The 23,772-nt window shown below is 44.0% G+C and overlaps 1 protein-coding gene across 4 annotated transcripts in view; it reads left to right on the top strand.

Moving 5' to 3' along the window:
* Positions 1-234: 234 nt before the first annotated feature.
* The window catches only part of MTCL2 (microtubule crosslinking factor 2), an 85,454-nt gene continuing 61,916 nt past the window's right edge, over positions 235-23,772 (top strand). For 3 of the 4 annotated variants that reach the window (XM_081864718.1, XM_081864719.1, XM_081864720.1), the window contains exon 1: positions 235-661. In XM_081864718.1, the coding sequence (XP_081720844.1) occupies positions 239-661 (423 nt within the window). In that variant the 5' untranslated portion in view covers positions 235-238. The remainder of the gene's footprint in view (positions 662-23,772) is intronic. The other variant, XM_081864717.1, reaches the window with a different exon arrangement.

Below are 23,772 nucleotides of genomic sequence, written 5' to 3'. Positions count from 1 at the left end.
AGCGCCGTCCCCGGCCAGACCCAAGGATGTCCCCGGCTGGTCGCTGGCCAAGAGCCGTCGCGGCAGCCACCCGGGCTCGCCCGCCTCGTTCTCCTCCGGGAAGCCGGGCGCGGGGGGCGGGCACTCGCGCCGGGCTGGGGGCGCCAAGGATGGCCGCGGCGACAAGAAGGGCAAGGCCACGCCGCCGGCGGGGGCCAGGGGCGTCGGGAAGGGCTCGGCAGGCCGCGCCGGGGCCCGAATGAAGGGGCGGAACCGCCTGGCCGCGGCGGGGGGCGAGGGGGCCGCGACCTCCGGCGGCTCCGCCAAGGGGTCGTCGCGCCCTCAGCTGCCGCTCGCCCTCACGGACAGCAGCTCGGAGGTGTCGGACTGCAGCGCCTCGGAGGAGGCCAAGCTGCTGTCGCTGCTGGAGCTGGGCGGGCTGAGCGGCGGCGGCAGCGACACCGAGTCGCCCCCGAGCAGCAGCGCCCCGGCCCAGCCCGCCAGCGCCTCCGCCGACGGCGCCTCCCCGCTGCCCGAGGACCCGTCGACGGCCGCCTCGCTGGCCAGCAGCCGCCTCCCTCTCAGCGCCTCGCTGGCCTTCTCCGACCTCACCGAGGAGCTGCTGGACGCGGGCGTCGCCCGGGAGCTGGAGGAACTGCGCTCCGAGAACGACTATCTCAAGGTGAGGGGCGCTGGGTTCGCTTCAGGGCAGCTCGGCGGGGAGAGAACGAGCTCTCGGGAGCTGCGCTTCCCCACAAAACACCCGCCGGTTTCCCCATAGCAGCATCGTGCAACAGATCCCCTCCCCGACCCTAATCTCCGAGCCTCGTGGGACAAGGGAGCGGGCGCCAAGCGGACCCAGGAGGGGCAGGCGTGTCCTCCTCCGAAAATAAGACACGCCCCTCCTCTCCAACACCCCTCCCTCCCCCAAAAGGAGGAACCCTCCTTAACTAAATTTTGAATTAAACAGGTGTTTTTCAGCAAAGCGAAACATTGACACTCCCCTGCTCAGGGAAGACATATTTTAAGCTTGCAGGCTGTTATCCCTGTGGAACATGTTGCGCATCCTCAAACATGACATCTCCCTGCAGCCCAGGTCTGCATGCCGAAGGTGCATAAGACAGCTTCATGTGTTCCTAAAAACAGCAAACGTCTCGCTGTGTACCACTGGGAGATCATTTCTTGCCTTCCCCTCTGTGCCTTGCATTGCATTACCGAAAAAGGCTTCTCCATCTTGCTGTGTGGTAGGATTAATGCCCCCTTTGTAACAAATCTTACGTGCCAGATATATTGTGACCTTAGGCAAGACCTGTTGCCACCCAGAATTTCAGAATGCTTCCTTGGAACTGGCGCTCTGTAATGAAAGATGATCTCCACGGCCCAGCATCTACAGGATGCTGGTTATGTGGAACATGCCCACATCTTCAGAGGCAGCACCTGCTGGCTTTCTAAAGCTCCTTGTAATTGGCATTCCTCTGCCTCATGGGGCAATTCCTCCCCCAGCCCAGCATCAGTTCCTTGGAGCAGGCGCTCCATAGTGTCAATTACTTCTCTACTCTAGAATCAAATGGAATAGCTGCCCCTCGGTCATATGTAACTGAGGCTTTGCATCCCCTTCTAGCACAACAGAGCCCCAACATATGTAGAACCAGATGCCTCCTAGTGACATTAAGACCTTCTCTGGTATCAGAGAAAGCCATGTTAGTACTGATGCCTCTCATTCCTAAAGGAGGTATTGTATAGCATCATAAAGCCCCAAGGAGAAATATTCTTCATCTCATCAAACAGAACTTACATATCCTTAGAGGAAGATATCTTCTATCTTGAAATCAAAGCTAATTCCTCACATCCCAGCATTTATTTCAAATTCTTTGCTGCCAGAATCAAATTCATAGTTGTCAGCATCATGCTCTTGTAATAAATAGCTTGACTCTCTAGCACAAGTCTTAGCCACATCAGGAAGGAAGGCAGACTTTGGGGCCTAATTAAGCAAATACTTCCAGGGGCTATGTGCAATTTCTTAGGGCTGGTTGCAGGTTATTTTATCATGGGAGACTACTTCCCTGTGGTGACTCGGTATCCAAGTTGTAATGTAAAGCACAGCCCCTGATTGCTGAAGAGTTTCTGCTGCAATACTGGGTGTTTCTAGGAATGCCTGGCTGTAGCATAGAGGGTCTGTGTAGAATCTGAGGAATCTGTATGATGAGTGTTACTGGTTATGACAGCTGGGACACAAGAGTTGTGCAGAAGCCAGGTGAATGTGTTGAAGTACATCCTTTGACAGATATGTTCCCGAATCTACATTTGCAAACGCCTGGTGTATATGGCATTTCCTGGGGAGAAATGGTGAAAAGGGATGTTTTAACCACTCACATGTCTGCAGATTTTTCTTTGTAAATACCCACTGGAGACATTTTCCCATCCTTTTTCTGCTAAGCTTACTTCTGATTTCAGAGCCTGTCTGGACAAAAACTGGTGAAAAATGACCAGGGAGTAGAGGGATTTGTATGGGAAAATTGACTGGTAGGGAAGACAGTGTTTGATCCTTGTGGGAGCTGGGGGTTATTTGCAGGGAAGAACCAATGATTCTCTCCTGCAAGCACACTCTCTTTCCACTTGCCAATTCTGTATTGTGAATGCCCTCCTACAATAGCATGATGAGTGAATTGTGAACCCCATGTTTCTATTGTAATGTGTAGTTCTCTTCTTAATTACACTTGATGGTGCACCTCTCAGTTCCATGATACTTAGTAGTTTTGAAATTCCCAATCTGGCAAACAGATGTCCCGATGAGGGGCAGCATTTGTATTCATCTCTATGTATCAGAATTTCCCATTTTGGAGGTAATTAAGTTTTTGCAGGGTTTATTTAGTCTCAGACACACACTTGGTCCTGTTGGGTGTGCTCCTCTTCTCCACCCAGAAAGATGCAGTATATTTATACAGCTCTATAAAGACTTTCAGGGCCCATCCACATGGAAATTTCTAAAAGTTTTAGAAGCACTTTTAGTATGCTTCTGGACTCTCCCGTACATCCACATGTTGTTGTTGTTGAAACTTCAGCATTCTCTAATATTCCTGGCTGTCCATGTGCAGATGGGCTGATCTGTCAGATATTTGCATCAGTCATGCATTCTGCAATGTCAGTGCATTTTCCATCTTCAAAGTGGGGAAAATGAATTTGTCTGTGTATGTGTATGTTGTTTTTACTTACGGTTGTGTAAACTTGAATAAATATTATTAAAAAAAAAAAAACCAAGTGGGGGAAATGTACCTGCTTTCTTGGAGGATGTTTCCCATGCTTCTGGTTTTTAGCTAAATTAATAGCATGGAAAGCTACTTTGCAGATGTGCCCATAGAGTGACTTGAAGGAATTGTTTCAGTAGTGTTTGGATAATGTAAGAATATGGCTTGACATGTATCCCTGTGGTTTCTGGAATGGTAGGGAGTGAAGGAGTCTTTGGGCTGTTGCCAAGCTCAGCTTTTGCCTTGCTTCTCTTGGTAGTACTACTGAGCAGTGATGGGTTTATTTTGCAGGATGATGTTGGCATGGCAACGGTAGTAGGTGTTTATTGAATGGCTGCATATAACAACCAGCTCAGATAGTGGATTAGGTTGCTGGCTGAAGCACAGGCTCTTAGTGCCTCTGAGAGGTCTGGCAGGGTGGAGAGCAAGAGTCCCCTAAGTGTAAGATTATATTATATAGTATTTGGAAAAAAGCAACCAATATGCTGGTCTAATCTGATTTATATAAAACTAGCTAGGAAAAAAATCATTAGGTATAGAAGATGGTTGCGCAACCATTTTTTTCTGGGGGATGCTTTATCTACCCAGGTCTCGTTCTTGCCCTTCAGAACAGTTGTTCTTCCCTCTTTTAGCTAGAAGAGCCAGCAGTGGAATCCGGCATTCGGTGGGCGTGCATCCATGTGTGGCATATCGCACCTGAGAAAGTCATCTTTTGCAACATCCATGGCTGAGAGTCCTTACTGACCCACTTGGTGACTCAGCCCTCCCCCATTTAATTACTGTGTTGGTCATTCCTACCCCCATATACTTTCAATCTGTGTCCTGGGTTTGCAATGTGCTTGATTTCTAACTACTGTGTTCAAGTAAGTGTTGGCTCCTATTTTTCCTACAGGCATTCCTTGTCATTAAACAAGTGCTGTGTCTGTTCAGGTCAACCTTACCTTTGGGGGGGGGGCAAGGGAGGAGTAGAACAAGGGTTGTTTGATGGTTTAAATACAAAACACCTGACTTCACTTTCCTTGCAATTATTATCTGCATTCTAACTGTTGAAAGCATAATAAATAAATGAATAATTTGTCCAGTAGCACCTTAGAGACCTGTTGAAAGTATCTTATTGCCACAACATTGGGGGTGATATTAAATTAAGCTTTACCCTGAGAAGACCCATTGGAATTAATGAACTTAACATAGCCATGTTGATTAATTTCAGTGGGCTTATGCTATGTAAAACACCACCCACACTCAGCTTTTCCATAGGATTAGGCAACTACACCCGGTGGCAGGATTCAAGGGACAGCCACGTTAGAAGTTCCAGCATACAAATATTGGCTCCTGATTTGCCCCTTGCAGTTCTGACACTCTTAGTTCATGGATGCCCTTTCTCTGCCTCAAGGCTACCACTATGTTCTCCCTGCTTTTATTTGGAAGTTATGGATCTGAATATTTTTTACGCTAGAATTACACAGGCTTATAGTGTAAACCCATCACACCCACACATTTTATATGCGTGCAGCTCATTCTGATTTCAGAGGCTGGTGAACTTCTGAGCTATAGGGCAGGGGACTGCTTATGTAGAGTCAGTTCATACAAAGCCAAATAAAGTAGTTGGTAATTTTCTTCCCTTCTAAGCAAAGGGGAAACTGGCAGGAAGTCAAGACTTAATTTAGACTGGCCCTTCTTAGTATTCTGATATAAAACGGCTGTGCAGATTCAAAGTTGCCATGGTAATGTAATAACATGCCATGCTAATTAGAAATACACAAGGACATTTATTCTAAAAACTGTGGGCATGATTAACAGGGCAATCCTATATATGATTCCTTAAAAGTAAATTTTAAGGAGTTTTACTGAAGTTTCTTTCCAGTAAATGTGCTTAGGACTGTAGCAGAACACTGCAGTTCTATACATGTCTACTTAAAACTAAGTCCCATAGGGTTTAATGGAGTATAGGATTGCAGCTTAAGTCTTCCTTGATTTTAGTTTGATATAATTCACACACTCACTAAAATCTTAGGGACATTTACTGTTGTTCGAGACTTGGCATTTCTACATGTTTGGCGATACGTCTGTTACTGTAAGGGTTGATTTTATCAGCCTTTGAAACTTATCACCTTGTAGTTTGTTTTCACTCTAGTCAATTTCAGTCTAGTCAATTCCAGCTAAATTATTTTTTCTCTATAAATATTTATTTTGGTAATATGATTGGTGACTAAGATAAGAAAGACAAACTTTGCAAGAGTTGATCTACTTCAAAGCAGACCTATTTGCAAAATCTCAGTTTCTATTTGATTAATTGACATGATCAAGATAAGCTTTTCAAATTTACTTGAGCATAAAAACAGAGTAGTACAAAGACCGCACGTTCAATTCACAGTAGTCTTAAAATACTGTATGGCAATACAAAGTGTCACAATGGTTTTTTCCCCTGTCTAACATCTTAAGAGATCTGGATGAATACAAACTATTAGATTTACTTTCAGGAAGGCTAGCATTTCCAAGTCAAGTATGCTTGAGCTGCCAGTCTTGGCACTCAAAGCTGATCTTACAAAGAATTAAAAACAGACTCAAAAGTTAGTTGAATTGTAGCCTGTCATGTGCTCCAGTGTTGTATACAGATGTGATCCTGTTTGTTGCAGCAACAAAGCTTAGACTGGAGCCTCTATCCACTTACCATACTTAGGATTCACTTGACAGTGCTGCCCTCATTTGAGGGAACAGATTTCCCAAAACAAAACAAATTCCTTCCAGTAGCACCTTAAAGACCAACTAAGTCAGTTCTTGGTATGAGCTTTCGTGTGCATGCACACTTCTTCAGAATTCCCAAGAACTTCTTCAGATTTCCCAAGTCATTTATTTCCCCCATTCACCCTTTCTCGTGTATATGGTAAACACAGTATTATATATCCATCCTCTATAGCTGTTTTGCAGGTTGCTGTCTTAGCTGTCCAGTATACCTTTTGTGAAGGGATTGCTTGGTGGGTATGGAATTAGAGGCAGAACTCTTGACTTGTGGGGTGGAGACTTGATGGCACAGAACAAAGGTGGACATAGTTTTAGTGTTTGATTTCGTGCAAACTGGATGAGAATGCTGCAGTGTCCCCCCCCCCTGATAAATTGTTGAGAAGTGAATTTTATGAGGCATCTATGCACAATTCAGACGCAATAGTAAATCTGGGGCAGTGTCTAGGTCATGGGTAGGCAAACTAAGGCCTGGGGGCCGGATCTGGCCCAATCACCTTCTCAATCCGGCCCGCGGATGGTCAGGGAATCAGCGTGTTTCTATATGAGTAGAATGTGTCCTTTTATTTAAAATGCATCTCTGGGTTATTTGTGGGGCATAGGAATTTGTTCATCCCCCCCCCCAAAAAATAGTCTGGTCCCCCACAAGGTCTGAGGGACAGTGGACCAGCCCCCCTGCTGAAAAGGTTTGCTGACCCCTGGGTCTAGGTAGCCACAACTATACAAATCTGATGGGCAGCAAGGCCTAGATAGGATTTCCTAGTAAAGACAATAAATATGGTAGTGATGCCAGTAAATATTTATGCCACCTGGGGCACTAAGAAAGATAGAATTTTGGAATATTTAATAGCTGTAAAAATAATGCACCTGCCCTTTTTAAAAAACACACACTCCACTTTCATCTGAAACCTGCTGTTACTTGCAGTGTACTCCTTCCTTGAGGATATTCTGAGCACCATTGCAGCTGCATCTAATCTTAGTATGCAGAACGGTGGGAGAAACCTGTCTTACGGGGCGGGCATTTTTTTTGTCACTTACTGCTCAAGAGCTGCATGGTGTCAGTGTGTGGGGATGCCTTTGTTGTTGTTGAGTAAATTTCTCCACCCCCACACACTATACACAGCCTCCAAGCTTCATTATTACACACTCACTCATACATAGAGGCACACAGAGTTGAGATCCCATCATGTCTCCTCCTGTTCCCCCTCCCTCCCTCCCTCTGCTGATTGGTGCTGGGAGCAGTTGAGGATTATGCAGATTAGGATACTCCTCAACACTTTCCATCCCCTTCAACTGGGAGGAACCTATACATCCCATTGTGTAGCTGATTGGCATTGGAAACGGCTGTGGAGAGAGCTAATTAGTGGCCTCATCAGCTTTTCCCAGTGCTAGTTATCTGGATCTCATCCTGCACCACCTCTTGTTTCCCTACTGATTGGTGCTGGAAACAGCTGAGTGCTGATTCTTATAGTCTTCAGCTGTTTCCAGCACCAATCAGTTGTGTTGCAGGCCACATGTGGCTCTTGAGCTGCAGATTGTCTCTATGTGAACTAATGCAACAAGGTCTAGAAGCTTATATGTATTTTGTTGCATAGTTCATTCAAAGTAATGGACAGTCTCTTCTGTTTAGTTGCTCACTTTTGAGTTCTCATGCATAGTCAAGTGTTTCTGAAGTCATAGTAGTGAAATGGCACAGTAGTTCTAAACTGTTTACACAGGGGGACCCATGGGCAAAAAAAATATTCCTTGGAACCTATTCTTATGACTTACACCTGGTATTGGGAAATTAGTCCCTGGTTGACTCCAAGGCGAGGGAATGAGTAGTAGCCTACCAAAAAGCATATGCTGTCTGATTATTCCTTCCCATCTTCATTTTTGGAGAAACCTAGTTTCAGAATTGTAGGTTTAGCTAATTTTCCAAAGACCTAAGCATTATTTTGCTGCCTCTTCCAGCTGGTCAGAAGCCCCAGATGGACAGAAATGCTCCACTGTAAACTGAAAAGGAAAGTAAGCAAAATGAAGACTATTGCTTGGTTGTTTCAAAGAAAGTGAAAAAGCTCCTGGGATGTGGTTGGTAAGCTGCTGTCTGCAAGACAGAGGGAGGGCTGGAGGTGAATTTTCTTGCCTTTAAAGGTCATCCCCCCATTAATGCTTTTGATAAATCACCCTGTCATGTCCAACTTATTATCTGGGGCTTATGAAATATTTCCAAAGCCCAAGCACTTTGCTTTTGCAATGGCTCTTACTAAATATATAAATGAAAATATATAACAATCCCCATGATTTAAAAAAAAACACACTCTTTCAGATCACAAAAAGCTGCTTGTGTTTGAGAACATTTAAGCACAACAATTATTTCTTTTTGGATACAATGTTTATTTTAAAAACATGTTTCTCTAGGAGGAAACTGTTAGAGTTCACTCTTGATTGGTTTGCAGTAGGGGTTTGAAAATGTATGGTCTCCCTTGCTCCCTGCCCTTCCTTATCTTGCAAGTGAGTAGCATGATTGTGCATGCACCATTATTCACAGAACCCTGGAGTTCTAGTGCAAAGACACCACCCTGCCCACCCTGACCTGTGCTGTCACTGCAGACGTTGTCTATAATGTGGAATTCTGCCTACAGTTGCTTTTCTTTAGAGAACTTTTTATAGGAAAGGATGGTTAGTGTAAACGTTTTTCAGGCTGCTTTTTAAACAACTGAACTCTTAAGCTTTTCGCTGGTGTCAACCTCTGAGTATAGTGAGGTGAGTGAAGATTCCCTCATGGAGTTAATAGCAGCTTTCAGTGATCATGGTGGGGAGCAGTTTTTGCCTGGATTGCAGCAGGAGAAGAAACTGTTGACTTAATAAATAAATAAAATTCTTGATACTGATCACCTGCCCTGGGGCTGCTATTTCCAGAAGAAGAAAAGGGAATAATAATGCAACTTCAGATTATGTACACTTGAACTTTGGCAAAAAAAGTGATTATCATTATTATTTTCCTTCTCCAAATTCAAGCTGCATCTAAATCCGTTGCTGGATTTTTAGTTGTATTTTTTTGGGGGGGAAATGCACAAGCTTTTCAGAAACGTCTGTCTCAAAATATCTCTATATGTTTGCTTCAGTTCTATTGATCCGAGGAGCACAGTTTAGTCGGGTGTGGAAGCTCTGTAGCTGAAGTTTTCCTTCCTGTTTCTGAGGAGTTATACTGATAAGGGACGAGCAAGCTACTCCATTTGACTAGTAGAATAGACATGCAAGGACCAGCCACCTGCTTTTCCTTTTCCTTTCTGGCATCAAAGACCTGTTAAGAAAAGGAGATGGGAACATTTTCATGCTTGAGAGGCACTGTGCCTTTAAGAAGCACAGCAGCCAGCCACGAGCCACCGCCTTGTCATCCCAGTGTGGGGGGAACAAGAGCTCCGAGTCCCTGTTCAGCAGAATGGAAAATGTGAGATGTGATATGCCGGCAGCTGCAGAGGGATGTGAAGACAAAGAATGGCACTGGAGATTCCATTTGCAGCAAGGGGAGGAGAAATCTTCCAAGCCAATCACGTTTCAAAATAACAGGCATATGCCTTAGATAACTGACAGATGGGATTCGGAGTGGCCTTAGCCCAGGGGGTCCCAACTGGCCTTCTGCTCATCTTCCGATTCAGGCTTTTCCTGCTTGCTTTGTCTTCATACACCCCACATTAACGTTGATCACCTCATGCCTTTCCCTCAACCCTCCCTTCTTAGTAAAAAGCAAAACTTGGCTATGAGTCTGCTTTGCTTTTTCTGTCTTCCCCAAGTGTGGGGAAGTGTGCGCCAGAAGCCAGCAAGAGGAAATGTTGGTTCTCAAACAGCCAGTGCTTTCTTATATTATTTATGTATATCCAACCTTTAATCCATGGAAAGCTGCACTGCAAGAATCTCATAAACTCTAAGCTCCTAATTTATGCTTGCTTTTCCTCTTAATTTTAATAATAATGGAGCTGTGGAGCCCAGAAGGCATGATAGGTGATTCAGAAAGTGTGATCCGCAGTTAGAACTACCACTTCTATAAACAATCTGGAAAGTTGCGTTTTAGAATTTTCTCATCAGTTTGCATTGCTTCTCATTGCATTGGTGCAAAAAAACTAATAACATGTGAGTTATTTGTGTCCCTAATGCAGCATGTAATAAGAAAAGCAACTTGTGGCACCTTTTAGTTTTCAGATAGAGCATATTTGCAGTAGCATTGCTTGAAAGCTTGTGGTTGTTTGGTTGTTAATTTATACAGGAAGGTGTAAATCTGTGACATGCCATCCCATTTCATCCCATCTCTCCCCTCCCCCACCTGCTGCTCCTTCTCATTACAGTGGTACCTCAGGTTAAGAACTTAATTCGTTCTGGAGGTACTATTTCTGGGTTAGCGGAGTCTAACCTGAAGCGTCTGTAACCTGAAGCGTCTGTAACCTGAGGTACCACTGTATAACTTCTGAGCTGTCTGCTGTTTTGTTGGCCAGATGTGGGCACAGTGTTATTGTAGGGTTACCATATTTCAAAAAGTAAAAAACCTTTTAGGAAGACCTCAAAATTGTTGAGCTCTTTTTAGACAAAGCCCAAAGTAGTTGTTGTAGTTTATACATTGGATTACATTTCTGGAGATGGGAGATAGACTCAACTTGGAAATTGCTGCATAGGATTGGATTGGAAAATCAAATCTGTGGTGGTAAAATTGAAGAAAGGTGGTCTATATTCTTTATACTGAGTCAGTTCATATTTCTGCTAATTCAGTATTGTCTACACTGACAGTAGTAGCTTTCCTGGGTTTCAAGCAGGGTCTCCCCCCTCCTTCAGATTCAGTCTGGGACATTTTGCATATAAAGCATGTGTGCTGCCACTAAGCTGCATCCTTGTTGTTTAATAGGTCATAAAGTCCTTTGTAGCAGTTGCTGTTTGGGAAACGAGTCTTTTTTTCACTTCATCACGTTAATCCACCTAACCTGGAGACCCTAAAACTACTGCAGTCATATGGTGGCCCATTTTAAGACTTCCCTGTGGAAATCTTTTCTTATCTTTGCCTTGCGTGAATTACAGTACTGTTCCTTCTGTCAGTCTGTGGCTGGCAGTTAATTGAAAACTGCTGCTTTTGTTCCCTTTAATCTCTAAGGAAATGTTTGCTTGTTATCCCTTGATACCAATTTCCATGTTGCAGTGCGAGATCATAAGAATATGAGTTCAGCCCTTGCCATACGAGGTCAGATCAATGCAGCATTCCAGCTTCCATGTTTTTCAAAATGTGGGCTCCCTGAATTAATACTGACTTGTGGTGAGGGGGGAGAACCGTACAAGATTATTCAACAATACTATAGTTACTTCTCAGTGTTTCCTTAATGCTGCTAGGTATATGTAATTTTCACTGACATTATGGATGTAATAGGTAATTTAACATCAGTACAAAATACTTTCTGATTAAGACCAAAATCATTCATTTGAATCAAAAGAGAGGGTTTCAGATTATGGAGATCAGAAGCATTTATTGAAACAGTGAGTAGCCGATATCACTTCTTCCTAGTGTTAGAAACTGAGATATGAAAGCTAGGAGATAAATGGCATCTTAAACCTAGGTTATGGGCGCAACAATGGAATGTCTAGGTGTGTTTTTATAACAAGAATAGAAAGCTGAAAATGAATGAACTGCAGTTAAAATATTATGTTCATTTTTCACATGGTCTCGTCCTTCCCCTTCCCACCCTTCTAATATTCTTAAGAGGGCCTCTTCTTCAGTCTTCAGAAAGTAGCTGGAAGTGGGGAGGTGGAAAAAGGTCCCCCTTTCCTTCCACTGCAGTTTTTATCTGAAATCTTAGGTGCAGTACTGCGCCAGGAGCTTAGAAACTGCTTGCAGTAATGAAATTCCCTTTTGTAAAATGCACCTAGAACAATGGGAGTTTCTAACACTGCTTCTTCCATTTAGTTGGTCATAGAATCATAGAATTGTAGAGTTGGAAGGGATTCCAAGGATCATCTAGTCCAACCCCCTGCAATGCAGGAGTCTCAACCATGAAAGATGGTGTACAGGAATCCATGGAAGATGGTGTGCAGTTCCTCCAGTTGCTTCGGACTACAGCTTTCATCAGTACCAGGCAGCATGGCCAGTGGTACCAGGTATGGGAAGCCTGTCAACAGAGCCAGTGTGGTATAGTGGTTAAGAGCGGTAGATTCGTAATCTGGGGACCTGGGTTCGCGTCTCACAACCTCCTCCACATGCAGCTGCTGGGTGACCTTGGGCCAGTCACACTTCTCTGAAGTCTCTCAGCCCCACTCACCTCACAGAGTGTTTGTTGTGGGGGAGGAAGGGAAAGGAGAATGTTAGCCACTCCTTCGGGTAGTGATAAAGCGGGATATCAAATCCAAACTCTCAAACTCAAACCCACATGTGCTTCTGGGCCTGACGCCTTCTCCCAGGTTCCACTCTCTTCTTGAGGAGTAGACAAACTGAAAGGGGTTGTGGGTAGTAGCACTGGACACTGGGTTTCATATTGCTATTCTGTTCTTGTTGGAGAGAGACAATATTAAGTTCCTGTTTAGCTTCCTGGCTGGTGTGTCCTCTAATTGGGATCACCAATGGGCCTTGGGCCACTTCCAGGTGGGTCTTGGTGCAATAGACTTCCCAGTGTCTCTTGCCTCCTCCCTGCCCCAGGTTGGCTGGATCACTGCCAGCACCAGAACCCCCCCCCCCCATACTGTATAACACTCCTCTGTTAACTCCTGCCTAGCATGTTGCCTGCAGTGGTGAAGAATACATCAGGGAGCTTCTTGCCATTGATGTGGTGGGGCTAGTCCCTCAGAGGAATCTGATTTGAAGGATGCTGTCTTGGAAGGGGGTAGTTCAGGTGTCACTCTGGTTCAGCAGGCTTTAGGTTGAGGCATTGACTCTGCATTAGAATTTGGGTCCAGGTTCAGCACTTCTGCTGCTGGTGTCTCTGACTCTTCTGATCTGGTTGGTTCCTCCTCCAAGTCAGATTCTATCTAGGCTGCCGCTCAGTCTAAACATTGTCATGGTTCAGGGTATTTAGGACTGGTTTATTTATTAGCCCATTCAATGCAATGTTGTTCTTAACTGGCAGTGCTTTTCTTCTAGAAAAATAGGTGCTGGTATTCATCACAAAGTTGCTACAGTAGGTGTCACAATTTTTAACCCCTCCCCAAAAAAGCAGTGCCAGTATTGTGTACCCTTGAGTACCCCCTGAAAGTACCCTCTCTTTTAGAAGCAGGTAGATTTCTGGGTTTTTATAATACTGTTGCTTGTCTGTTGCTTAACAACGTTGTGGCATATATACTGGGGCAGCAGCTGTTGATGCAAGCCAGATATTGTAGCCCAATTGATGTTTGTAGAACTTACCTACTTCCTTTGCTCCTGTCCATTTCTTTCCAAATAGCTTGTGCATATAAAGTTTATTGTGGTCCATTTATTTGCCAAAAAGTGCACTGGATGTAGCGATTTACAGATTAGAATTATAGGGCTGTCTAGCTGGGGTTGTAGACAGGTTGATGGATTTATTATTGGCATTTTGGATCGCACCCAATCTCACAGTCAATCTAAGGCTGCTGTACTAACCCTTCCTAGCGTGTCCTCCTATTGACCCCTTTGGCAGCACATGCTAGGGCAAAACAAGCTTTGTCTAGTGGAGAAGGACTCAGGATTCTGGGTAGGTCTCTTGTATACAGCTGTTTCAGGATCTGATTAGTAGATTGATATTCCCTGCAGCAGTAGTTTAATATGTTAAAATACCTTTAGGGGCATGCATCCATAAATAGGTTTTAATATTTGCAACACCAATATGAGAGTTTCTGCTGTAAACTCTTAAATAAGGAAGTCTTGTTATAAATGTTTCTTAAGGGTTAAGCACAATTGTTAATGGCAATAAGGTTCTTGAATAAATTTGCTGCTCTCTGCATAGGGTGCAGTGAGAAGTATCACTTAATATCATTTGAGAATAAAATACTGGGTGCTAAAAATATGAGACAGGCAGAATTGAAGTACTTTTGAAATTTTTCTTTGCAATTGGGAGCCATGGTTGAGCATTAGAACACAAGCTTCATATTCATAGGGTCCAAAATCCAATCCTTGGCATCTCTACCTAAAAGGATCTCAGGATACAGGACTGAGAGAGACTTGTGCCTGAGATTCAGGACAGCCACAAGTAATCAGTTTTAAGTTTAGAAAAAAGGTGAGTCAGGGGAACATGACAGAGATGTATAAAATTATTCATGGTGTGGAGAAAGTGGATGGCCGCCAACTTGGATGGCTTTGAAAGAGGGTTAGATAGATCCATGGAGAGTAAGGCTACCAGTCATGATGCCTATGTTTTACCTCCACTGTGGGTGGCTGTATACCTCTGAACACCAGTTGATGGGGATCACAAGTGGGAGATGACTATTGCATTTAGGTCCTGCTTGTGGGCTTCCCATAGGTAGCAACCCCTATTCTCTGCCTTGGTCAGACCACCCATGGAGTACCATGTCCAGTTCTGGGTACCACTATTTAAGAATGATATTGACAAGCTGGAAGGTGTGAAGAGGAGGGTGACTAGGTTGACCAAGGGTCTGGAGATAATAGAAATCAATGTGAGGAAGCAGATATATGTCTAAGAAAAGTTCATCTGGATGATGATGATGATGATGATTTTCTGAATTCTAATGTCAGGCTTTGACATACTTCTTTTAGAGGAAGTTACATAGTTTAAGTGAACTGTTTTTTTTTTTTTTAAATGTCTTGGAGTGCTACTCAGAAATAAGTGCCACTGAATTCTATGATGTTTACTTCTGTTTAGTGGATATAGAAATTCAGCCTTACTGTGGTCTTTTTTATAATGGTTTTGAAAACAATTCTGTTGAGAAAATGTTTTTGGAAAGTGTCAGATGGCTGTTGCAGTTGCTTGAGAGTAACCAGGCAGGACTCCTGGTTACAGGCTTTATTTTGGTGCAAACTATTTACAGTGAAGAGCGTCATATGTTCATGTCTGGCTCAATCGATAGCAGAATCCAGGAGTAGTCTGTTTTTGTACCTCCCCCAACATAAAAGTTTCGTCACCCCCAGCCTTTTCTGCCCCTCCCTGCACCTCAAACTACTGCACATGATGGGTGTTGGCAGGGGCGTGCTTCCCTCCTCTCTGGCTTGCTCAGGCGCGGTGTTAAGGCTCTTTCTAGCATCTTCTGGTCCTTCTACCTCTTCTCCACTGGAGGTGGGGCTTTCCTCCTCGCTGGAAGAGGAACTGCTTCGCAAGATTTTCGGAGGCTCTCTGTAACACAACTGCTCCTCTATCTCTTGCCTCTGAGCCGATGGCAGTTCCCTGACAGAAAGGTTCTTGGTAAAATTTTAAACAAACAACAATAGTGGTGCCGCCATTTAAAAAGTCCCTTCTCCTTTCCCCAAACACATTTAAAAAAAAATATTTTTCTTATTAGAGATTTTCTTGGGTCTCCCCTAACACATGTTGAGATTGTTGGTGGACTCTTGATTTAACTGGAGGAAGCACCAGTCTTAGGAGTTATACTGAGGGCGGTTTGGTTTTTTTTGCCCCCTTCCAATGTATCATTGAAGGGCAATGGTATGCAGAACAGTAGGTGTTAGCAATAGATATAAGATTCATTCTGGCATTGCTAGTACATGAAGTCATTAGCCTTCTGCATACAAGCATCCTTTATGAGTATTGAACTGCTACTCCATGTACCATTCCTTGTGCCACCCACCGTCCTAAAATAGTGTGCATGTAAGCATACAGTCACCATTCAAAGGGAAATTACTAGTGGTGTTGTACAGCTGCATCGGATGTTGTATACAAATATGAAAAGTCCTTGTTCCATAGCAGCTGCAAAAGAAAATACAGTTACAGGGAGAAATTTATATCTAATTGTAGGCTGGTACTTTTATGGTTAATGAAGGCTGCAATTGAACAGTACACTTTACAGCAGAAATGGGAAACCTGTGGCAGCCAGATGTTGTTGGGTTACAACTTCCATCATCCCTAACTATTCGTCATGCTGACGGGTGTTGGGAGTTCAACAATGTCTGGAGGCCCACAGGTTCTGCATCCCTGTTCTATTTGAAAGCTGAATATTCCCACTTTTCACTGAGAAGCAAGAATACATTTTGAACCAAGGTTAGCTCTTGTCCTAGACACCTCTACTCAAATTCATATGTAGCTGAGAGGGTTTCGAGTTCTTCAGCATCCATTCCAGTTTGCAATAACTGTTAATATAGGCCTCCAAAGTGCAGATCCAGTCAATATGTCTTATTTGCTCGCCAAATACTTCGTTACCTCTTCCAAAACAAGTCTTCTTTGTCTGCTGTGTATGTTCCTCATTACCCCATGTCTGACTACTTGCATGTGTACAGTATTATACTTTTAAGATTCTTCCATTTCATAAAAACTGGGCAAAGGGCTACAAAAATATCACCTACTAAAATGCAGCGGAGTTGCTTTCCTTTAATGGATTTGACCTGGTGGAAATTTTAATTTCATTAAATGGCACCTTGTAACAGATGCAGTTCCCAAGACTGTTCTTGGGCATCCACGTTTTGACACCAGCAAGACTTGATATGATGAAGGGGAGGTAGTTGCACAACTGGGGTTGCACAGCTGAAAAAAAGTCCTCTTATTTCTGGCTGCCTACATAGTCTTTAATAGTTGCACTCCTAGACTTCTCCCTGAATCCTTGGAGAACAGTTGCCAGTGTAGCTAGATGAACCAATGCTCTGGCTTAGTAGAAGGCAGATTCCTATGTCCCTATCTTATTGCTCAGGCAACCTGTTTTAACTAATCGTTTGGCAGGGTTTTTTTTTTTTGGGTTTTTTTTGTTTTTTGCTATAGTCCTGGTTCTTTTTGAGGTTTGTCTGGCTTCTGGAGTTCTCTTTGCATGTTCAGGCTGAACTCTGCCCAGTAACAATTTCCTCCCCTCTTTTGTTGTTCATTGCAGCTGTCCGAACAGAGGTTTCTCCACCCACTTCCTCCCTAGAAATAAATACCTGGGTGCAATGCTTTGATGCTGAGGCTTCTAGAATGATGAGTTGAATTGCTCTGCTTATTAGTGTGGGGTTTTTTGTTTTTTTTTTACAGTACCAGACTCTGCTTTGATATAAGTATCATTTATAATAGTGTCTTTCAAAGGAAGGTAAGCATCATTACAGACAGTATGGCCTTTAATTATACTTGCCGATTGAAACCTGATCATGGTTCATGCAATGCATTTTTGCTGAGAGAGGCTTTGTGCAATAGCAGTGATCCCCAGACAATGTAGGTTTCTTTTCAGAAGCAATCTTCTTTCTGAAGTGTTTTTCAACAATGGACACCCCTCAAACTGTGTGCTTAGACATCCTGCCCCCTGGAATTCTCTGATCCAAATGTGCATTCTTTTCCCTGACCATTAGGTCCAGTCGTGACCGACTCTGGGGTTGCGGTGCTCATCTCGCTTTATTGGCCAAGGGAGCCGGCGTACAGCTTCCGGGTCATATGGCCAGCATGATTAAGCCACCTCTGGCGAACCAGAGCAGTGCACGGAAACGCCGTTTACCTTCCCGCCAGAGCGGTACCTATTTATCTACGTGCTTTCGAACTGCTAGGTTGGCAGGAGCAGGGACTGAGCAACGGGAGCTCACCCCGTCATGGGATTCGAACCGCCAACCTTCTGATCGGCAAGTCCTAGGCTCTGTGGTTTAACCCACAGCACCACCCGCGTCCCTTCTTGCTGAATGGTACTAATGCCTTAACTAAATAAGTTATTCAGTGGTGATTAACAAGATGAAATATGCATGTGGAACTGGTTTGTTTGTGTGTGTGTGCCTTTAACTAGTTTGGGATGCTGCTTTCAGGCAGCTTTCTTGTTCTTTTTCATATCTTAATTTAAAAGGAGTCGGGTGAGGAAGAGTGTTCTGTGATGGCAGTTTGCTAGGATATTGCAGAGAACTCTGAATCCTCTGGTGCCCTTGAATATAATGCCTCATTTCATCATTGGATGTGACATGCTGGCCGGAAGGCAGGTTTTCAAAGCCATTGTTTGTGTACCCTCTTTGCTTGCTCAATAGGAAGGCTTCCTAATGGGTGCCATTCTGTGATTGGCTTTCCTGTGTGGATCATCATAAGCAGATAAACCACTGATCCATGAAGTGCTAGAGGGGAATTATCTACCTGCTCTCACTCTCCAAATTCAAATGGACAAAAAGCCTGAAGGTCTCCCAGGGGGTGTAGGGAATGTGGCCAGCCAGAAGTGGCTAAGAGAGCTCAGCCCTCTTGTAGGAGAGCTACTGCCAGTGAAACAGGGAGCAACAGATGGCTTGAACCCCAGGGTATGAGCAACATTCCCTGTTGCTACTAGCAATAGGCAGAGGGGCTGGGGAGAGCACAAGCAAGAGGGAGTTGATACCATCCCTTAGCTTACAATATAGACTATCCCATGCACCATCTGGTCTTATTTTGTGATACCAGTATGTGGAAGTGATTTTGGATTTTCATTTCCTTTTATCTACATGAGCCATCAAATCTGATGCTCTGCCAGGCCACAGGCTCTATAGGACCAGGTCACTTGACTGGGTCTGTGCCATCTGGAGATGGTTCTAAATTGAGCATGATACAGAATAAACCCATTGCTGTGTTGTTGGATTGGGGGTAGAGTGGCAAGCTGGTGCGTTGGTCATCTGGAAGAAAATTGTTACTATATTGATATTAACTTTCTAAATAGTTCTTGTTTTGTGCATTTTGAGGGGAGAAAATTCCCATTCATAGACATAACTAGTGGTGTAACTAAAATTTAGTTTGGCTTGAGTAAACTACTTGGTTGGACCTCTAAATCAAGTCCCATTCATTTTTCTTAGTTGCAGTCCAGAGACAACTGGAGCAAGTCAGGTTTCTTCATGTTGTGCCTTCTGAATGAAATGCAGTGTCTTCACAGCTTATTCATCATACACCTGTCCAATAGGAAGAAAGGAGTTTCCCCCCTATAGCTGAACAACATTGTTTTGGTTTAGGTGTTCCTCCCACCTACTGAGGAGAATCCTATCCCCACCCACAGTTTCCTCTTTATCTCCCTGTAAAGTATTTATAGAAATAAGTCCTTTCTCTCTCAAGTGCCCTCGCTCTAGGCTCTTTGTGTTCAGCGCGTTCCCCTCTGATACTGGAGTTTTCACAGTTATTCTTCCAGGCTGTCAGGTCTGTTTTATGTTTTAATGGTTGATCCTCATGAGGGAAGGTGATGTGCTAGTTTTGCTGAACTGGTTGAAGTATGTCACTCCTGGGAGGCAGTAGGTTTAGTTGTGTATATGAAAAGGAGATGAATTATTGAACCAACTGATGGAGTTCAGAATTTATCCTTTAGTTTATAGGGACCATCTTCATAATTCAGCTCATGGCCCAGGATGAGGCCATGGTGAGGTGACTGATTGTCAACAATAGTCTCTGCAAGCCTCACTGAAATGAGCCAGAGCTTGAGAAAGAGCATTAATGCGCTCTTGTGCAGCTCTCATTCATTTCAAAGTGATTTCTATCCAAAATGAGGATTTTGTGGTGAAGTGTGACAGTGCTAAGTAGTGGGGGGGGGGGTCATTTTGTTATTTCACTTTATGCCCCAAACTGTCTCAAGCCTGCTTTGATAGTGCCATACTTGCATAAAGAAGAGTAAAATTCTTCAATAGCTTTGGTAAACCTTTCTTTTGGTGAAACTATGTATGTGTGTATTCTTACTGGGTACCAGGACTCCTTGTAGGGGTCCTGGGAGCTCTCACTAAATATCCAGTTGCGTTCATGAGGCATTTATTGTGGAAAAGGGTAGAGTTGTGCAGGCTGGGGTAGTGTGACATTTCAAAAATGTGACTTCTGAACCTACTCCTAAGGGAGCTTTGTTTACCTCTGCACCAACATGTGAGAGTAGTCTGGTCAATTTTTAATGAAATGGTGCTCTGAAAACCACTTAGGGAATTGATAGGGAAACCACAGAATAGAATCCTTCAAACCAGTACAGTGGTACCTTGGGTTAAGAACTTAATTCGTTCTGGAGGTCCGTTCTTAACCTGAAACTGTTCTTAACCTGAGGTACCACTTTAGCTAATGGGGCTTGCTGCTCCGCCGCCGCCACACGATTTCTGTTCTCATCCTGAAGCAAAGTTCTTAACCTGAGGTACTATTTCTGGGTTAGCGGAGTCTGTAACCTGAAGCATCTGTAACCCGAGGTACTATTGTATTCTTTAGTAGGCAGTTGTTCACAGATAGGACAATATGAAAGAAAGCCATAAAAACATAGTCAGAAGCCCCTGACTAGTTTATGAATATGCAGATGTGGTGCCTGCTCTGGGCTGGAGGTTTTCCCCACATGCTTTAAAATGTGTATATGCACACACACTGAGTTGCATTTGATTGACCCATTGCACTAGAGGAAGCCTGTGCAATGGGTGTTCTCCTCTTTTCTCCCCACGCCCTGCATATGGCCCATGTTGTCCCCAGATAATGAATACAACCCACTGTGAACAGGCCTCAGTTGAAAGTTATGTATTAAAATGTTTGGCTATATTCTGCAGCCCCATTGTTGTTAGGGATCTGGGTACTAAGGCAATTGGATTTCCTGTCCCAGGCAGTCAGGAGAAAGGCTTTTGGCCAAGTAGGACTGTGTGCCAGGCACACAGGGGATGTCAGGCTCCATATTGCTCACCAGTACCAGTTCAGGACCCAGGAAGCAGTCAGATTGGGCAAGAGTCAGATAGAGCAAGAGGGTAGGTCTTGCTAATTGAAGTTAAGCAAAGCAGAGGCCACAGTCCAAAAGGCAAACAAGCATAGTGGTTAGCATCCTGGATGGGTCCAAGTAGCACCTATATACTGGAAGTCAGGCAAGGCAGGCTTGGGTGTTGCTACAACAACCAGTAAACCCAGACTGAACCAGAATAAAATCTCCCTCTCACCAGCTAGCCCCACTGCTGATGAGTGAAGCCTCTTACTTTTCAAGGGTTCCAACCAGTTTTAGGAGGTATTTAGGAGTGGCATGGGCAAGGCTGAGGTTTCTAAGCTTGTAGTGCTTAGAGTCTGAGGAAAGTAATGGGACCTCTTCAGGCCACTGCCGTCATGGGCTTTTCTGGTGCTGGGACACCCGCCTGGGGAGGTAGGGATATTATAGGCTAATTCTGAGGGCAAATTAGGCTCCAAGGCCTATTTCCTTGAGGAGGAAGAGCCCTGACCATGACTCTTGGCAAGCTAGGAATTCAGGCTCTGTTGCCTTTTCAAGCATGCTTGGTATCAGATGCAGCCAGGAGCCAGTCCACTTCTGGAAGAATAGATCCATTATTAGCTATACCAGATGCATCACTGCCCAGGACACTGCATGCTGGTAGTATTTTTGACTAAATCTGAACTGAAAGAACTTAGTGCACTAGAGCTGCTGAAGTATTCTGAAGCTTTTATTTCATATTACTTTGACAGAAGCAAACCTACTTTTAGCTACTCACAGGCTGCTCAGTCTTTCACAGGGCTGTTCTGCTTCCCATTCCATTCCAGAACACTTGGAAAGGCTCCCATGAGGCCCTGGCATGCACCCATGTTCTCTGCCTCACTGACTTTGTTTACGTATATAATTCTTTGGGTGGATCTTCTGGGTTTTCCAGGATCAGGGAAGTACAACATTGTGGCAATTGGCTCTGACTTTGGAAACACAGTTACTGGAGAAATGTTTCCTATTCTGGTGCTTGATGTTTCTATACTCTTGAATGCCACTGCCACAATGCCACATCCCCAGTAGATGTGCTTCAGCATACAGTGGTACCTCGGGTTACATACGCTTCAGGTTACATATGCTTCAGGTTACAGACTCCGCTAACCCAGAAATAGTGCTTCAGGTTAAGAACTTTGCTTCAGGATGAGAACAGAAATTGTGCTCTGGCGCCGCGGCAGCAGCAGGAGGCCCCATTAGCTAAAGTGGTGCTTCAGGTTAAGAACAGTTTCAGGTTAAGTACGGACCTCCGGAACAAATTAAGTACTTAACCCGAGGTACCACTGTATTTCTGTAGCCTAGAAAGGGTATATTGGCTGAGTACAGTGCTCCAAAGGGACATAGGAAACTGTCTTGTACTAAGCCAGGCCATTGATACATCTAGTTCAATACTGTCTTTGCTCACTGGTAGTTTCTCTTCAGGATTTCAGACGGGGCATTCCCAGTCCTACCCGAAGATGTTGGGGATTCAGCTTGTGACCTTTTGTATGCAAAGTTCTACCACTGAGCTATTGCCCATTGCTTGAGTTTATGTCAGTGGCATTCAAGGTGTCATGTTGCTGTTTGGTATCTTTTGAATTCCCAGAGCTCTTAACCATACTGGTAAACACCACCTTCTTGGGGAAGTGGCTCTTTTCACAAGAGCTTCTTTTTTCACTGCTTCAGGGTGCAGACTTCTGGAAATTTATTAACATAACGGTTGTGGAGTTGATGGCTAGTCATCGCAAATTTCTGTTTATGTGTTAGTAAATCTGTAGTTTGAGTACCACCATCAGAATAATGCAGGAGCAGGCGTGGCAAAAGAAAAAAAATGTAATACAATCAAATAGAATAGGGATCAGCAACCTTTTAAGACCAGTGGGCACATTTTGAATTTTGAGGGAGTGCTGAGGGCGCCAGTCACAAAATGGCCGCTGTGGGGCTATGGCATAACACAAAATGGCTGTTGGGGGACATGGCATAGCAGAAGATTAGAGAGTACAATCATTGCTAATTTCCTCTCTCCCACCCACCCTGACAATCTCATGGGAAATCGGCTATGTCTTGGTGGTCCTGACTGTGGAGGAAGAGCTATCAAAGGTACAAGAACACTGTTTTCCCAAGTGCAAATCCTAAACCAATGCCTCTGCTGCCATCCTGTAACCACTTACCTAGGAGTAAGCCCCAATAAATGAAAAGAGATTTACTTTTGAAGTAGGCATGTATACCATTGTACTGAAGAGTTAACAGTTTCTCTGTGCTATCATTGACAATTATATAGCATGTCATGGGTCTTGATTTAAAAAAACAAAACAATTCTGTGTGTGATAAGCAGCTGTACAATATATTAAACCCAGTTCTTATCATAAGATGAGTTCCAAGAAAAAATCATGATCTTGAGCATTGCAGGTAAGATACTCAGGGGCAGACAGAGGAAGGAAATAACTTTGTGATCCATAAGGAAAAGTATTTCCTCTCTACAGCACAATATATATTTTCTGATTTGTCATGTATTTTTTTTATCATGGCTGTTAATGACTTTATGAGCCATTTTGGAGCCAAGGTTTACAGTCTACTAGCTGGGACAGAGCAGTTGAGACTTCCTATTAATTTGGGGAACCAGGAGCTCCAGAAAGGACAAGAGCCCTTTTGACGTTACTGTTGGTATAAAGTCAGAAGTAAGGATGCTGCTGCAAGTATAAGGACAATTTCTCAGGGAGACAGATCTTGGGCCTTGTGACTGGTGCTTTGTAGCTTTCCTCTTGCTGTGCAGTCTTTTATCCTAGAGTTGCATGTTATGCACTCAGTGCCTTTGCTTCTAATCTCCTAGGGCTAATTAGTTGGATTGCCATTGCTTGGCTGCACTCTAGTTCTGGGTGGTCTTACACAGGGAGTTCTCCCCCCCGCAAAAAAAAAAACCCCATTTTGCCTGTAAATGGTGGCTTTTTAGCTGTTAATCTCACCCGTTGCTTGGTGCCTAAATGTTCTGAATTATGTAGTGCAGACACGTGGAGGAATTTTTCTTAGTGCTGCAGTGGAAACATTTTCTGACATGTTCACAGTCCCATGTCAGGACGGCATTGGTTACTTCAATGCAGGTAGTTGCTTTAAAGCATTCACAAATTGCTTATTTTCC

The sequence above is a fragment of the Podarcis erhardii genome (genome assembly GCF_964252035.2).
Source record: "Podarcis erhardii genome assembly, chromosome: 6".
Classification (NCBI taxonomy): Eukaryota; Metazoa; Chordata; class Lepidosauria; order Squamata; family Lacertidae; genus Podarcis; species Podarcis erhardii.
Note: the sequence above shows the minus strand (reverse complement) of the source record. Positions and strands in the feature narration are given on the sequence as shown.